Consider the following 14363-nt stretch of genomic DNA (forward strand, 5'->3'; position numbering starts at 1 on the left):
ATAAACATCTCAGACAATACTTTTTTCAAATTGCAGTTCTATGCACAGGAATCTTACTGTCAGTCCTTTGAGGTTAGGCCTGCGTTTTAGCCGAGGTTCAGGCTGAAAGAACTTATTGTCTTCAGGAGATTCCTCATCAGATTCCTCTTCTTGGCCATTGGGTTTTGGGTCTTGAGGTCCAAAGGTCTGGGACATGATTGTTATGGGAATGTCTCGGGGTAAACTCTGTGGAGGGAAAAGTGTTTTAAACAAAAAGATTCTGCAACTCACAATTAGATCCAGCATGAAACAGCATTGCTTTTACTATGAAAACAAAGAATTCAAAGTAATGCTGATTAATAACACATGCTAATTTTTAATTTATAAATTTAAACTATTATTAACAAAGGGAGGGATTCTTACAGAAAATAATAATTATTTCATCTGACACCAGTATGAATACAAGCAATTTCTAAAAATATTCACTCTCCTTCATGAGCCAAGGAATACTCAGCAAGGTCATGTGGCTTCTACAGCTTTCCATGAACAATTTGGTAGGAGAAATTAGAACAGGAAATAGATTACAAGACATAGATTTATTAAACTAACACACCAAAGTCACAACATGTAGAAACTATTAGAAATTAAAATGTACAACAGGATAGAGATCACCCAAACTCTTCTGCTAGACCGCTAAAATGGATTAGCTAATGCTCAGAAGAGCATAAATCGATTGGGCTTCAATATACATTGTTAAATATAGTATAAGCCTGCCCTCTAAATTAATGACACAAAGGAGGTGCCCTTTGGTTCCTAGCAAAGGTACATCCAAATAGCGACAAACTATACTTCTTTACTTTAGTCTACATTACAGTATGTCCCTTCAGTGCCAAATATCCGATAGGTTTCTGTTCATCAAGGAGGAATCCAGTGGAGAAAATGGGTTTTAAAGCTATAACTCATTGTCTCCTGTTTTGTTGCTTCTACTTTCTTTCTATATTTACCCCTTCTTGTCCTATATTCTCTTTTTATACCACAAAGGCACATTAGCTGCCGGTCATTACATTTCCAGCCTGGTTAAGTGGTCCAGCCATGTGGTTTCTATTTGATGTTTTCTAGTTAAATACTCCAGAATGCAAACAACTCAATACACCCTTTATCAATCACTTTCATTACACTGGTACTTGGGATAGGAGAAGTCCCTTTTTAAAATAAAGGACATTTATACATTCATACCTTGCTAAATGAGTACTTTACTTACAAGACCGTGTTAAAAAGAGCAATACGTTTACATATGTATTTTTGTTATCGTCAATGTATTATACTAAATAAGGTGCAGAATATTTTTTTAATGCAAAATTCAAAATTAATGTTTATTGATGAATTTGAACATTTCAAATGTGCACTATGAATGCATGGTATCAATATCACCAGACAGTTTGATGCTTTGATCTTATGGATTTTGTTCTGTCTTTGACTGCACAAAATGTATTAACTAAATAATAATTTTTTTATTAGATCATGTCATTTATCGTTCATGTGTACTATAGAGATCATGCAATTTTTATTTTTCCACATGACTGCTTCATAATACATTTAAACATACTATAGCAGCTTGCATCAAAAATGCTGTAACATATACTTTGCAAATATTCAAATACATCACATACACCTAAGCTCCTAAGCTAATTTGTTTTATGTCCAGTTATGAGAACCTGGTAAGAATCAGAGGCTTCTACATGTATTTTAATGGGAATAGTCTAGCTTTTAGGAATTGTTGCCTTCAAGCAGAAGTTTTGGAACTAATTCTGCTTATTTATAAGTATATTGGATGAGTATACAGGTATAGGCATTTTAAGACTGAAATTAAATTACATGAAATTAAAAAGTGAAAATCTTAGACCACAGTATACTCCTTCATTCTTGCTAACCTGATCCAAGCAATTGGCATCCTTGTAAAGGCGTCGGAGTTTAGACTCTAGGTTGACAATTCTGGCCTCCTTCCGCACAATCTCAATATGCAGTTCATCACTCCTCTCCTCCAGTTCACGGATCTGCTTCCTGTACTTGTCTTTATCAATGAGGCACTGAGAGAACTGGTTCTGGGCTTCATCACGGGCACGGAAGGCCTGAGACACCCAAGGCAAACAAAAAAAAATTAGGCTACTTCTCCCAGGAAAATACTTTTATGTTAGTTTCTATTCTATAAAACTCCAAAAAGTCTCTTTTTTTTCTCAAATTGCAAATGCATCAGTTAAGAATTTTATGGAACAGAGTTTCACATTTGGCAATCTTAGTGATCAGAAGGATCAAATTCTACATTTTAGTGGGACATTTAAGCAGATTCTAAAACAATTATTGATTTATTATGGTGCTCTAGTATTCAGTGAGTCAGGACACACAGCTGAGGATAATGGAAACTTTTAGACACACTATTAAAAAACTAAATATCACAATGGAAAAAACAGATGAGGTGATGAATGGATAGTTTCCTATCAATCACTGCTATATTTATAGACTCCTCTAAGGGACACTCATGACCTAAGGTGTTTATCAAGGTTATGTTCAAATATGGTCTGCACCTTAACCAGTTCCAAAACACCTGGACAGTATTTTCTATTCTTACTTGCTATATACAGTAGCATTGCTAGATTGAAAACATTGAAAAGATCTGAAACCACCTATCCAAAAAAAATCTTGTGATATTTCTGAGGAACACAGAAGGGGTTTGGCAAAAGCAGAGATTTTGTACATAACATTCAGTTTTTAAGCTTATATGAGAACTCTCCTGCATTTTTCAAGAATACTTAATGTGTTTGACTCTTTGGCAACCTCATACTTATTATGGTTAGAACCTACATGTTTTTCCTATCAAGCATGGCTTTTGAAAACATATAATTTTCTGCCAAGCTATCTACATTGGTGAAACAGGAAGGAGACTGGGAGACCGCTTCAGGGAACATGTCAGGGCTGTGAGGATCAAAGATCTTTCCAAGCCCATAGTTTCCCATTTCCCATACTGATCTCTCCGTCTGCATTCCCAAAGAGGGGTTTCAGAACTCCTATTGCAGAAAGACACCTGAAACCAAAATTATCCTAAAACTAGGATCACACCTTCTCCGTTCTCTGAATGACAGACTAATTTCCTTCTATTCCTCTCTATTCATTTGCAGGTTTTGACTTCACACCTCTGTTCACCTCTCTCGCTCTCTCGACTTCACACCACCTAAGTGTCGACTCTGCTTCTCTCCTGCTCCCACCCCCTCTCTACTCCCGGCTTTTGTTCTCCCTTGCTTTATCAGCTGTCGATTTTCCTCTCTCTCTCATCCCTGATGAAAGCTCTATAGCCGAAACGTTGTGTTTCTTTTCTTCTCTTTTCAGCATGGAATAAACCTTTACTTGTTCCTTTGCATTCTACACATGTTGATGCAGCTACCTACTTGAAATAATTTTCTGAATTCATCCTCACAGTATCTGTGTATTTCGCAGGTGAGCCAAATCACTAAAATCTCCCATTTAGGATAATCCAAAAGCAGACCTGATCCCGCTCCCTCTCCACCTCTTCCAGTTGGATCATGATGGTATTCATGCGGTTCTTGTACATTTCGCAGTCCTTTACCAGTGTGGAACATTTCAGCTCCAGATCCTCTTTTTCTTCCAAGTACTGCAGGAATATTGTAAAACACAAACGAGTTGTGACATAGGTAAGACTTTAGATTGACTATGGAGATGGAACATTGACATTATGGATTTCTTCATGATATTTCCTGTAATGACCTGCCCAAAATGATGCCTCTTAGTCTGCAACTTCAAGAGGGAGACACACCTGGGTATGAACCACAGATAGAGAGAACCTGTTATAATTCCACATCAGGGCCATTTATAAGTCAACTAGGAACATGCCACATGAACCCTACATCTGATGACAACATGACCAATTGTCACTCATAACAACACAATATAAAAGGTTTTGCCCAACAAATTCAACAATTCTTCAAGACCCCTGACCACTTGAGAGCAAGAAAAATTTATGTAAATGCAACCAGCACTATTGAACATGCAACTGACCTGACTTAGCTGAAAGCATCTGTTTGACCGAGAGACCATATGCAAAACAGAATTCTGCCCAAGACTTCCTCTACCAAAGGAAAAGTTTTGTGGCAAGATCCAAATTGTAGTTTTGCCTGTGTCACGATCGTTACTCCTCCTCTTAAGGGCGCTCCAGCCCTTCCTCGTTCTGTCCCATTCCCCACACCTGTTCCTTATTCCAGCCCCTCTTTAGTTCCACCTTTAAAGCCAGACGCAGGCGATTGCTCGGGGCTTCTCATTGATTTCCGTGTCGTGTGAGCCCGGGGTCTTGCCGCGTCTGGCTCCGTTATGGTTTTAGTTTCCTGTTCCTGATTCCCTGCCCCGCCGGTCCCGACCCGGTTCTGGTTTTAACTACGGATGGATCCCCTGGTCTTGGACTAAACCTCCCGTCTTGGATTCCCCCTCTGGATTTACCCTTGGATTGTTCGCCCTGGATTCACTCCCCCCGGACACTAGCACTGCATGGACACGCCCCCCTGTCTCCTGACCGACTCCTGCATGATATTTTTCCCTATTGTTTCTTCACCTTTTGGATCGTGTCGCCCGCATAGGGCCCGGAAAGAACTGTTCCTGACAGCCTGATCAATGAAATAATACTGTGGAACTTCAGTCGATACCATTGAATATCAGTGAATAATCAGTATAAGCAGCTACAAAATACAGGTGAGCAGTCTTTCTAAGTTTTTCCCCATTTAAGTATTGACTTGCACAATTTTCCTTATTTTGACATTTCAGGAAAGCCAACTTCAATGTAAGGTGGAACTCTCTCTTTTTTCTACTGCACCAGCTTGTCCACCTTTGGCTTAGTGTCAGGATCAACTCTGACACAAACAAGGACTGGATGCTGTGACTAAATCCACCATATTTCTCCCTGTGGACTTTTGAAAAACATCAGAACAGCCTGGCCAAACATTCTTTTGATCAGTATAAATTCCATTTTTTACATAATCACACTTGAGAATTATTAAGGAACAAGTAAAGGTTTATTCCATGCTGAAAAGAGAAGAAAGGAAACACAACATCATTGTCGAAATATTGTGTTTCCTTTCTTCCCTTTTCAGCATGGAATAAACCTTTACTTGTTCCTTTGTAGCCTACGCATGCTGACGCAGCTACCTACTTGAAATACTTGAGAATTATAATATTATTACAAACAATTTAAGAAAGTAACTTAATATTTACTTTTCTTTTGACCACATGATTGTTGAAGTTATTATATGAAACTTACTAAATTATGAGGTTGGATAAAATTATAACAGTCAGCATATATTAACTATGTTCTGATATACTGATATACTGTACATCCCTAAATTAGTGATCAGCCAAATTTAGCATGGCAGAGTGATTCATATACTGTATATTAATACCCTATCTTGGCATTTTTTGCATATTTTATTATTGTATTAATAAAATTGGAATATACTGTATTTCTTAAGTCCTTAGCATTCCTAGTAGCCATAAAGGTACTGTTGAGTTCACTCAACAGTATTTAGTAAACGTGTTTATTTAGGATTGCAAAAACCACCTGTACTTCACAGATTCATAGATCAATAAAAAAGCAATAATCTACTGCAATGCTGCTACAGTAACTTTACTTGAAAATGTGACTATATTTGACTGTCTATACACTATGTGAAAGTCTCTGTTGGGTTTTAGGAGAAAAAAAGCCTGAGGAAGCAAAACAAATATGATGACAACAAAAAAATCTTCATAATGAATGTTTCAGAAGCAAAGATGATTTTTTTAATTTATTTTAATTAAATTTGAGAAACACACAAAACTAAAAGAGATTATTAAAGAATTATGAACAAGCATAAAACCCAATCAAAAATAAACAAAACCCTTCCTTCTGCTGGGATCATCGCTTTCAATGCTTGTTCGATGTTCTATTATTGTAGTTTCAATCAAGTCAAAAAACAGTTCAGATATAATTTTTTTTCTCTGTGTTCAACAATTATAACACATACTTTAACTGTGTCATCGTCAAATCCTGTACTCACTTGTTTCACCTCTAAATACCAATGCTCCACAGTGTAACCACACATGGCGAGTGTCCTTATGACAGAGCTCAGAAAGTGTACCTATATGCATTCTCACCTTGTCCCTTAGCTCTTCCGCCTGGCGTACTTCTTCATGTAGGTTATACAGCCTGTTAACAAGTTCCTGTCGATCCTCCAGAGCCTCCTGCCTGTCATGCTCTAGGATATCCAGTATAGCCTTCTCTGAGTCTGGCAGGACCTGCTTTCCAGGCTATTGGGAAAAATAGATAAAAACAGAGAGTTAGGTTAATGTCTAGTGTTTGTCTTCAACTATCTTTAAGACTTGTTTGACCTAGAGCCTAAGAAACTTCATAAAAACACACAATGTTCCAGAAAGTAGGATTTTTAAATGAAGAAAGCTATTTCCTACTGATATTTTCACTGTGGAGTATATGACAAATATCCACACCAAGTAATGCAAAAGAAAAAAAATCACAATATTTAAGAAAAATGTAAGAATATCACCATTATTGACTAAATAAATGTGAAGAGACAGAAGGTGGAGGCCTATACACTTCATTGTTATTTGTACCTTCCATATTTTCACTGAAATGTATAGATTTCTGCACTAAGTTAGTTGATTTAAAAAACAGTTGCAACTTTGAAGCTGATGTAAATCCATGAACATCACAGCTTTATCTGTAGCTGCTGAACTGGAACTAATCTGGTAAACACACATCAAAGTAGCAAACAAGCAGCAAAAATAGCTTTCAGTTAAACTTCTGTTATAATAATGAATCAGGAATTCTTCTACATACAGTATATACTGATAACACATAGAAACTTCTCGCATACAACTGGAACAAATGAACAAAATTCATTGTGAGGAAAGTGATCAAATCTTTTAAGTATACAGTAAGGGGCACTAACCTTTATTCAACAGACATGACAAAGATAAATTAATTATCTTAATTAACATTTATCGTGTACAGGGTTGATCAACAGGGGGTTACACTGAATGTCACAGGCTATCAGGGTGCATGACTACTGTTGGAAGTAAAACAAGCTGTGTAACTATTGCTCATGCTTTGAACCAGGTGTCTTGTGGGATTCTATTCCATTCATCTTGTTAATCATGGACAAGCATGTGCCTGTTCACTGATCTCTGAGTCCTTTTACTAGTCAATGAACATGTCATCCTAGTTCATTACACACATATTCGATGGGTCTCATGATGTAGGACTTTATGAATGTAGCACTGTGCAATCCATTTGCTATCAATCATCTAGACATTCCTGCCTGGACCATCGTATTTGGGCTTCCTCATCACCTGAACTGTTACACCCAACAATCATTCTCCACATCTTCATTAATAAAAAGGACTTAGCTCCCCTGATGGAGAGTCCATCTGAGGTAACCTAGTCAAATCTCCAACAAAACAGTGGAACAAAGGTGTTGTTTTCATGATAAATGGGCATATTGGTTACTTTCTTTTTGTTTTTTCCCAGTTCTTACCAGACATGACTTTCAGCAGGTTAAATCACCTCATTACCTTAACTTTTAGCTCATCTGTCCTATATCTGGTATCTGGTTACATTGTCATCATCTTGTCTTCTTATTCCTTTAAAGTTTGTTTTCTGGCTGAAAAAACAGCTGCTTAGCATTTTACAACTGCTTCCACACCTACAGACATCTACCCAGAAAAATCTGTTAGTATTAAAAGGCAACATACCAAGTTTGAATGGTCACAATGCATGATTTTAGTTTCTTGCTTTCAGGGACTATGCTTTTCAATGTGCCTTTCTGCATTGACACAGACTGAATACCTGTAGAATGGACTGCAGCTCCTGAACCTTCATCTTCAGCACTTCATTCTCCCTCTCCAGCTCCAGGACCTGCTCTTTGCGAGGTCGATTCTCAATGTCATTCTTTAGCTTCAGTGACTGCTTCCTTTCTAGCTTACACTCCTCTTCCACCTTGTTCAGCTTGTGCTTTAACTGGTCAATCTGAAATTAAAACAATTTGCCAGCCTTTTTTAATGGCAGGTACAGACTTTGCATTTTACTGTATGAACATCCCAGACATTATACACTTTGACTCCTAGCTGAATCAAACTAAATATCCTAAACTAAATGACAGTGATCAGTGGCAGTTCATTTTCTGGGGCTAGTGGAGCACAGTTCCACCACAGGAAAGTAAAAGATAATGTAAAATAAATTTAGCTTACATCCACAGAAGAGTGATGAAAAGCTGTCTTGACATATATTTTTCATTTCAAGAAATCCTGGAAATTAAATATTCAGAATCTCATCAGCCAGTCAATTGTGTAATTAGTCAAAGGTTTCCTGCATGAAAATAGTCTATTCATGAAAAAAAGTTTATGTATACTTATCTTCTTATTATTTGGATATGAATAGTCTGTGGCAACTGTGAAATTTACTTTCATTTAAATATTTCTGTTGAGTATTTAAAATAAGCCAATTAACTTACAGACATTTTCAGCACTCTTTTCATTCTATGAATGACATACAGTAAGATAGTGCACAATTATTCTATACTCCCAATCATAATTTAAACTGCATATTTTCATACAGGTACTGAGCTAATCATGCTACTTGGTAATTAGCTTAGTACAATTATTGATTACTATGGCATGTGTGTCTACAAAAAGTGTTTTTCTATGCGAAGCAAGCAAAAGAAATATTAAATAGCCCCCGATAATGCAGGGTTAGTCAAACGTAAGATTGATACTAAAAAATATGGCCATTAATTATTGCCTGACGTACAGTATACTAAATACTTCCCTTCCACATAGACCTTTCCCCCCCACCTCCCCTATACTAAATACAGCATAGTCCAGGTTTTCTTAAACCGCTGCACTGCTGTCCTTTCAATTCAATCTGTTGCAGTATTTTATTATAACAAGAGGACAAACTGCTATATTAATCCAACTAGTTAACAATTTAGAAACTGTAAAACTGGTTGCAATGAATGCAATGAAGTACTTACTACAATTGAGTTCACTGGAATTGCTGCAGTGTGAGATACTCTCATACAGTATAAACTGATATACTGTATATATACTGTAAATTGTCTATTTATATTATCTGTATAATGTTCCAAAGCGAAAAAAGGAACAACAGCCTGACAGTCAAGCCAATAAAATGTCAGGAGAAGAATTTGTCGTTTAATAAAAGAACGCTTTTCAATGAAACAGCATGAGAAACTAATTCTGAAAATGTATTAATTTAAGAATAATCATCTTGGTGTTCTACTGTTTTTCTCAAGCACAGCCTTGATCATTTGCAGGCACTCCTGAGGTTTAGTTATCCAACTCACTGAGGAGTCAGGAATCAACAGGAAGAAGCACAAACCTCACCTCAAGCTGGAGGTCACGGCTCCTCATGACAGCCATGTTCTTCTCCTCACTAAGTTGGGCGTAGCGCATAGCCAGGTTGTAATTGTCATCCTTGACTTTCATGAGCTCATCCATGCAGTTATTCCTCTCCTCTTTCATCTTGTTGTAGCGCTCCTGGAAGGTGAGCAGCTCTTGATTGACTAGACGGAGTTTCTTGTGCTCATCTTCCAGAGTCTGGTGCTTTCCCAAGATTTCCACACGCTGCACATCCTTGGCCTTGGCCTGCTGCTGAAGTTTGATCACCTCGTTCATGAGGAACTGTGTCAGCCCCTCATGACCTTCCTCCACTGAAAATAGTACAGTTCATTATATGACGGCTTTTAAAGTTCTTCTTTTGACCTACAAAGACCCAGTTCTCTCATTTTATGCCTTATGCCATACCATCTGCACACTGATGGGTAGTCTCAAAGAGTCTGAGACTTAAAACCACAAAAAATTAAGTTCGCACACTGCCAGTGTCAGGAGTGTATTGTGAGCTGGTGTTTGTTGCATAAGAAAAGTCCCTCAAATGACAAACTGATGATGCCATTTTAACACTTTACAGTACCTAAACTGGAGGACTCCATCCCTGGTCCTGGAGAACTCCAGTCCAGTTATTCCTATACATCACATTAATTTATTATTTAAAGTTTAGAAACAAAAATTTTAAGCCTTTGACTTATTAAGCAAGCAATTTGTTTAAAGAATGAAACTCTTGCCAGTGAGGACAGAGGGGTAATAAAGTTCTTTTCAAAATAATCTCTAAATTACTTAACTGAACACATTACTTGCTTATTTGACCAATGATCAATTGTTACCAGTCTAAAGAAATTGATTACTTAATGGTTACCTATAAAAAGGCTGGACTCGGGCTCTCAAGGACCAGGTTTGGACAACCGTGACTAGACTTACTAAGTATAGTGTCGTTTAGTAGGCGTTATGTGATGGAGCGTAACATTTAATCTAGACTACATGAAACCACAAAGTCCACATAACTGTTGGCCAAACCCAAGTGACTGACCTTCACTTCTTTCTGAACATCAGAATGTATGCTATTTTTGTAAATTTTCCTTGCTGAAGGGAGGTTTGTGTTAAATAGCTTACCAACAATAGTAGAGAATCTGCGAGTGGGTTCCTTCCCAGTTACCAGTCTGTAAAGGTCAGGATAGTAAAACTCCAGACTTTCCAGAAACACCACATAGCCCCGCTGACCCTTGGTGTGCAATATATCCAATAGCCGCCCTTTAAAGAAAAACAATTTTTATTGGTCCTAAATATAATGTGAGAGCATAAGTGTTCAATTACACTATTCAACACATTCAACATATTCAGTACATTCTTACTAGGGTAATGATGAGTGCATGTAAATTTGCTGAGTGTAGGAAATAAATCCTCCCAATGATATTTGGTGACTTTATTTATCATTGACATTAACACCATTAGTATTGTAGCTGAAACAAATACTTTTTTTTAGAAATCACTCTAGTTTCAGAGAATGGATCTCATAATGGCTTACTGTCCCGGTCATCTCTTTACAAAGCCAAACAGTAGTCTAAGAAAACTCTAAAATAATCTTTTACTGAGATACTTCTGTATACTTCTGAATATGTCCCATTCAAGCTCAATGTCTAAATAGATAAAAGCTAATAAATAATAGTAATAGAAAATGTAATAAGGAAAGGTTAATTCCATGCTGAAAAGAATAAAGCCACAAAGCTTTTGCTGTCAAGCCTTCATCAGGTATGAACTGCAAAAGTAAAAGTAAAGAATGAAATAACAGAAAAATAATAACAGGAAATGATAAATGGAAATTATAAAGAAGTAGTAAATTCGCTAGGATAATGATAATAGAAGATGTCAATAATACACCAAATGTTACAGAACAGGGGTTGGAACCTATGCCACACATGCCATTATTGGGGCGTAATGGGATTTTTAATAGCATGTGCAATAAAAGTCAAATAAGCCATGAAAAAAACAAGTTAAAAAAACAATAAAAACAACATGCTTGACTCTTTACAACATACTACGCATATGAATGAACTCAAAATTTGGAGTACACATGCAAGAATTGGTATCAGAATTTTCTGTCAGATTTCAGGATTTCCAGTGTTTTGGCCTGATGTTTTCTTTTCTGATTAAACCTGACAGCTTTGATACCAATGACATGGATTTTTCAGTATTTTGGTGGATGGATGATGAAGATTTTGAAATGCACCACCGTTAAGTTAGCTTGAAGTTCAATATTCGTTCGATCTTTATTTTTCGTACTTCAACAGTTTCTTAACAATACCAAGAGATGTGAAACTTCTTGCATTTTATTGAAAGCAATTTGTGATTTTTTTTCCACAAATTGTCACTTTATCATTTAAACACCTATTTATTTTTGAGACACAATGTTTCAGATGCCAATTTTATAAGGCAAATACACAGAGATTTCAAACCACTAATGTTTAAAATATTGAGAATTGGGATTTTTCAGCATTTGGATCAACATACTGTACCTTTAAACATGTATTTTCACACATAAAGTGTTGCTTCCTCTGATCTATTAAGTTCATGGTAATAATAATAATAATAATAATAATAATAATAATAATAAAACTTTATTTTATATAGCGCCTTTAAAGGTGGCTTCTCAAAGCGCTTTACAGGATGACAATAATAAGAAGACTACAACAATAAATAAGAAGATTTCACAAGATAGGACACAATTATAATTACAACAATACAACAATAACAATAGAGGAGACCGTGGAAGGTGGTATTAAGAAGAGCAGAGGGGTGAAGAATGGAACCCGTTAAGTAAAGGCTTTTCTGAAGAAGAAGGTTTTGAGTCTGGATTTGAAGGAGTTTAGAGAAGGTGACTCTCTAATATCCTTGGGCAAAGAGTTCCAGAGCTTGGGGGCATAGCAGGAGAAGGCCCTGTCGCCCATACAATGTAGACGGGCTTGGGGGACAGTAAGGAGGGCAGAATTTAAAGAGCGGAGGTTGCGAGGTGGGGAGTAGGGCGATAAAAGTTCAGACAGGTATTAAGGTGCCAAGCCATGTAAAGCCTTATAGGTGAGCATGAGGATTTTAAAGTCTATGCGCAATTTGACCGGAAGCCAGTGCAAGGACTCCAGGATAGGAGTAATGTGAACACTTGCACTAGACCTGGTCAGGATTCTGGCTGCTGAATTTTAGAGATACTGCAGCTTGTTAAGAGTAGATTTAGATACCCCAGGGAATAGAGCATTGCAGTAGTCAATTCGAGAGAAAACAAATATCTTGATCAGCTTTTCAGCCACAGTTAATGATAGCATAGGGCGTAGTCTTGCGATATTTCTAAGGTGAAAAAAATATGTTTTGACAGTATGCTGTACATGTGGGTCGAATGTTAAGCCAGAATCAAATATAACTCCAAGGTTTTTCAATTTTGATTGAAGCTCAAGTACAGAGCCATCTACAGACAGGGTTACAAGACTGGCTTTACGAAGTTGATGGGGTACCAATAAGCATAACTTCATTCTTGTCACAGTTAAGATGAAGGAAGTTTTGAGTCATCCAAATTTTTATGTCAGAGATGCAATTAGATAGAATAGAGACAGCCACATCAGTGTCGGGTTTGGTATGGATGTGTATTTGAGTATCATCAGCGTAAAAATGAAAGCTGAGGCCATGTGATCTTAAAAGCTGACCAAGTGGGAACATGTAACTGCTGAAGAGCAAGGGGCCCAGTATTGAGCCCTGGGAGACACCAGACTTGACAAGACCAATTGAGAGAGACAGTGACGGCGATCAGTGAGGTAAGACTTAAACCATTTGAGGGCAGTGTCAGAGACTCCAAACACAGTCTCGAGATGAGAAAGTAAGATGTTATGGTCAACAGTGTCAAAGGCAGCACTGAGATCAAGAAGGATGAGTATGGAAAGAGAACCAGAATCAGGAGCTATTAGTAGATCGTTAGTGACTTTGACTAGGGCGGTTTCTGTGCTGTGAAGTTGACGGAAGCCAGATTGGAGGGGTTCGAAAAGGTTGTTTGTCATGAGGTGGTTATGTAACTGAAGTGTGAAAGCACGTTCTAGAATTTTAGAGAGAATGGGTAAGTTGGAGATGGGGCGAAAGTTGTTAAGATTGTCGAGAGCCATGTTAGACTTCTTTGGCACGGGGGTGATAGCAGCAGTTTTGAGGACTGTTGGTACAAAGCTGGAGAGACGGGAACCAGAGAAGTTGGATGAGGAGGGAGGAGGTATGGAAATTATATCCGTAATGGAGAGAATGTGATGCCGGATGTTGTCAATCTTAGAACTAAAGAAATCTAAGAATGTGTTGCAAAGTTGTGATGAGGCAGGTAATGTGGTAGGGCAGTTTGGCTTGAGCAGTTTGTTGATGGTGGAGAAAAGATGTCTGGGATTGTTTTGGTGATTTTCAATGATGTGAGAGAAGTAGGTGGATCTAGCAGACTCTATAGTAACCTTATAATCAGATAAGTAATCTCTCCAGGCCTGATAATGTACATTTAGGCCGGAAAGACGCCACCTACGCTCAAGTTTGCGAGAGGCCGCCTTCATAAATCGCAGATGGTCATTGTACCAGGGGGCAGGGCGAGAGAAGGAGATGGTTCGAGTTTTTAAAGGAGCAAAGGTGTCGAGGGTAGATAAAAGAGAATTAGCAAACCTTGGGTGATCAATTGATCGCCAGTTGCGGAAATTTACAGAGCGTGAGGGGGAAGTGTTAGAAACTGGTAATTCCAGATTGAAGAGAATGGCTAAGTGTTCAGAGAGGCCTAGATCAAGGGGAGAGCAGTGTGAGACAAAGGAGTCATTTGCAATAATTAGATCTAAAGTGTGTCCTTTGTTATGTGTAGGGGTACAAACAAACTGAGTAAGGTCAAAGCATCCCAAAAGAGAAAGGAAGCCTTTAGCCAGACTGGAAGA

The 14363-nt window shown here is 37.7% G+C and overlaps 1 protein-coding gene across 2 annotated transcripts in view; it reads right to left on the reverse strand.

Moving 5' to 3' along the window:
* Positions 1-14363, reverse strand: part of card11 (caspase recruitment domain family, member 11) — a 70111-nt gene that overhangs the window by 19527 nt on the left and 36221 nt on the right. For both annotated transcript variants that reach the window (XM_006637237.3, XM_015360510.2), the window contains exons 3-9: positions 10549-10686; positions 9427-9752; positions 7874-8053; positions 6166-6318; positions 3518-3643; positions 1911-2108; positions 58-225 (exon numbers count right to left, since the gene is read on the reverse strand). In XM_006637237.3, coding sequence (XP_006637300.2) covers positions 58-225; positions 1911-2108; positions 3518-3643; positions 6166-6318; positions 7874-8053; positions 9427-9752; positions 10549-10686 — 1289 coding nt within the window. The remainder of the gene's footprint in view (positions 1-57; positions 226-1910; positions 2109-3517; positions 3644-6165; positions 6319-7873; positions 8054-9426; positions 9753-10548; positions 10687-14363) is intronic.

Source organism: Lepisosteus oculatus, chromosome 19, assembly GCF_040954835.1.
Source record: "Lepisosteus oculatus isolate fLepOcu1 chromosome 19, fLepOcu1.hap2, whole genome shotgun sequence".
Taxonomy (NCBI): domain Eukaryota; kingdom Metazoa; phylum Chordata; class Actinopteri; order Semionotiformes; family Lepisosteidae; genus Lepisosteus; species Lepisosteus oculatus.